The sequence below is a fragment of the Cyprinodon variegatus genome, unplaced genomic scaffold (genome assembly GCF_000732505.1).
Source record: "Cyprinodon variegatus isolate N-32 unplaced genomic scaffold, C_variegatus-1.0 Scaffold752, whole genome shotgun sequence".
Lineage (NCBI taxonomy): Eukaryota > Metazoa > Chordata > Actinopteri > Cyprinodontiformes > Cyprinodontidae > Cyprinodon > Cyprinodon variegatus.
Genome location: NW_015151205.1, coordinates 22,972 through 26,456, shown reverse-complemented (window position 1 = coordinate 26,456; position 3,485 = coordinate 22,972). Strand labels below are relative to the sequence as shown.

General features: G+C 46.0%; 1 protein-coding gene across 1 annotated transcript in view; it reads right to left on the bottom strand.

The window, feature by feature from the left end:
* Positions 1-2,482: 2,482 nt before the first annotated feature.
* Positions 2,483-3,485, bottom strand: part of LOC107098164 (bifunctional protein GlmU-like) — an 8,121-nt gene continuing 7,118 nt past the window's right edge. Inside the window, exon 3 of the mRNA XM_015395668.1 lies at positions 2,483-2,948. Coding sequence (XP_015251154.1) covers positions 2,694-2,948 — 255 coding nt within the window. The 3' untranslated portion in view covers positions 2,483-2,693. The remainder of the gene's footprint in view (positions 2,949-3,485) is intronic.

Below are 3,485 nucleotides of genomic sequence, written 5' to 3'. Positions count from 1 at the left end.
GATTGCTGAAGAGTCAATGAGTCGATGCAATCAGCTGGTTTTCCTTAGCTAGAAAACTTTGAATCAATCTGACTGGATGATCTGGTTGAACTGGAAAGTGACCTGAGATGACATGATGTGAATTGGAGCTATAGAAATAAATTGAATAGAATGGAATTAAAAATACGTCACCAATCGGACTAAAAATTATATGATGTTTTACTAGTCATTAAAGTCGTAGGGAAGCAGCTGTTCCATCCGTTGCATTTCCAAATTCTCCTTAGTGGTGCCCGACTTTACATGAGTGAATAAAGTGAATGTGATTGGTCGATTATCAAGGGGGCGGGATTGTTGTGGCGGAAAGTTTGTAAGCATGTTTGGTTGTGGCCGGTTTGTCGGAAGCATCTCGCTAACCAGTTAGCAACTTAGTGCTAGCAGGTTCCCGATGATCACTGGGATGATTCTGATTTCTGATTTCAACCGTTGCGTATATTAGCTGCGACACATGAATCGAGATGCTATGACCGAAAACATTTGATTGACAGATGACCGTTGATAGATGATTGGCCGAATTTAGATGTACAGGCTGACGTAGAACTAAGTGGCCTGCAGAAGATAATGGAAAAAAACACAGATTTTAAGACAGGATTTTTTTTTTTTAACTAGAAATTTTCTAATTTTTTGGACAATATCATCTGATAAAGAGTAAATTTATATACATATTTAAACCAGAATGATTTGACATTTAAATATGATTTCCCTACAACTTTAAAGATTAAATATGTATCTTGCACATCTAAGAAATACATATTAATATATTTCGACACATTTTAAAAGTTAATTTAAAATTTTATCATAAAAAATGTATGTATCTTTTCTGACTTAATCAGGGTCATTGGGTGGGTGGGGCGGGGCCATAGCGCCCTCTATTGGTCAGTTTGCTTCAAACTAATTTCTTGGATTATGTTAGATAGAGCTGCCATTTGAGGTGAATTTTTGCGTTAAATTTGTTATTGATGAAGGTGAGATCACAATTCATCACAGAATTTGTGATGACAAAATTTAAAACTGTAAAGACTGTAAATTATTGTCCTTGAATGCTGTTTAAATTCTAAATAATGAAGAGTTCTAATGGTTCTGAAAGAGGAACTTTTAGGAGTTCAGTTTGATACCTGGAGCTGAAGACTGGAGGAAAGCAGCAGGAGCTCCTGCTCCCATCAGCAGCTTCCTTCTGCTCAAACTTTTCCATGTTTCTTCTCTCTTTAAAGGCTGATTTCAGCTCCTCATCCTCGGGAAACTTTCTGCCCGTTAAAGAGCAGCACTTTGATGTCTAATTGACCCGTCTCCCTGCTGCTGTCCTCACATCTCTCCTCTTTAAGGAGCCTGGCTGCACTCGCCCGTCTGAGGCCAAACTTTCCTAATTGTATGCATTGTTGTGTGAAGGTCGGCTGGAGGGAAAAGGGACCAGTCTGTGTGCGGCTCTGGTTTTATCGGCCTCCTGCTGGTTCCTTCAAACGGAGCCGCTTGTCATTAGTCTGGAAGAGCTGCAGCCGCCTGATCAGACTGACAAATGACCTGGGCAGGGCGGGTAGGTGGGGGCGGCTTCATCCCACTCATTATTCATACAGAGGCGGCAGCGTCCTCAGCAGCTGAGCTGCAGGAGAACCCTCAGAGGAACCTTCTGTTCGGGGTTCCCCTGCATCACTCCTAAAAACATCCAATAAGTTTAACTGATTTAAACAGACTTGAGTCGTTTAGCGTTAAAAAAGGGTTTTCTTCCAGAAGGATCATGGTCATCCTACGCTCATCTGGAGTCCATCGACCTACAGAGAGGAGAACGTCTCAGACGGCGGCCCGTCGTCCTGAAGCTTCAGCCCCAGCAGCTCCAAGGAACCAGCAGAAAGCGGGAGCGAGCGCAGGTCAAAGGTCGAAGGAATCCCTCTGATGGAGACAAACATCTGATGAAGATGAGCTGCAGTTTGTTCTCTGGTCACAGATTAAAGCCTCAAAGTAAAATGGATTCATGGCCCCAGAAGCCGACGCCCACAGAGAAGCAAACATCTTCTCATGTGAAACGCCGGGGAGCAGCTAATGACCAGGGCTCCGTTAACGCCACGCCGTTTAAAGAACATCCTTCATCTCAGATCAGGAACATCAGCCGCTGCCTCCCCTTTCATTCAGAACTGAGCTACTTTGGTTGGACGCCTTAAACCGCCCCCCCGGGGGGCTGGCGGCGGACCACCAACGCCTCCAGCCTCCTCGCTGTGAGGACAACAAAACAGAAGCACAAAGCTGCAGAGGCGAGGCTTTGTAGCTGCGCTTTAATGCGGCGCCTCGGAGCGGCCTGCAGCCGTAACGACCCGGCCCCTCCCCTCCCTGTTGCTGCATGCAGGATTCTACCGCTGGCAGACAACAAAGCATCCGAACTGTTTGGGGATCAAGTTTTCCCAGAAATCTGGAAACTTTTCATCCATGAACCAACAAAGGAAGAAGCTTCTGATGTGAAGTTTTTATTTCAGATTTCCTCAGTGAGGGTTTCACAGCTGAGCAGAAACTGGACTGAAGTAGAATCATTATTTTATTTTATTTATTCTGAACTTATCCAGAATCATAGAACCCTGAACAGAACCGGGTCCAGTCCCTCCGGCAGGAAACAGAAGAACTGAAAGAAGAATTGATCCTTAGACTGAAACCCATCTGCTGAGAGCTGACCTTCATCCTGTCACCTCTGAGCGGGTCTGAACCACCAGCTCTGGGAATCCTGTCTGCTGGTCCATCTCTCTGCTGAAGTGCAGATCCGCCGCCTCGCCGATAACCACCTCAGCTGTGGTGAAAATCTCCAGGTCCCCCAGGACGTGGCCTCCCACCGTCCTGCCTTCTGCATCCGACAGGCTGATGTGGACGTGGGCGTCCCTGTTGAGCGTCCCGACCAGGGAGACGATCTCAAAACGTCCGCTGAGGTGCAGAACCTGGGAGGAAGATCAGACCGGGAGCTGAGATGAGAGAGAGTTCAGAGATTCTGGAAGGAGGAAACCAGAGAAATGATTCAGAGAGTCCTACACACCTGGACATGAACCAGCTGACCATGAACATAAAACAATCCGGTTCACCTAACATGAATCAGTTCACCTGAACATGAATCAGTTCACCTAACGTAGATCAGTTAACCTAACATGGATCAGTTCACCTGAACATGAATCAGTTCACCTGACGTGGATCAGTTCACCTGAACAGTTCGTTTCACCTGACGTGGATCAGTTCACCTGAACAGTTCGGTTCACCTGACGTGAATCATTTCACCTGAACAGTTTGGTTCACCTAACATGGATCAGTTCACCGTAACAGTTCGTTTTACCTAACGTGGATCAGTTCACCTGAACAGTTCAGTTCACCTGACGTGGATCAGTTCACCTGAACAGTTCGGTTCACCTGACGTGAATCATTTCACCTGAACAGTTCGGTTCACCTAACGTGGATCAGTTCACCTGAACAGTTCGGTTCACCTG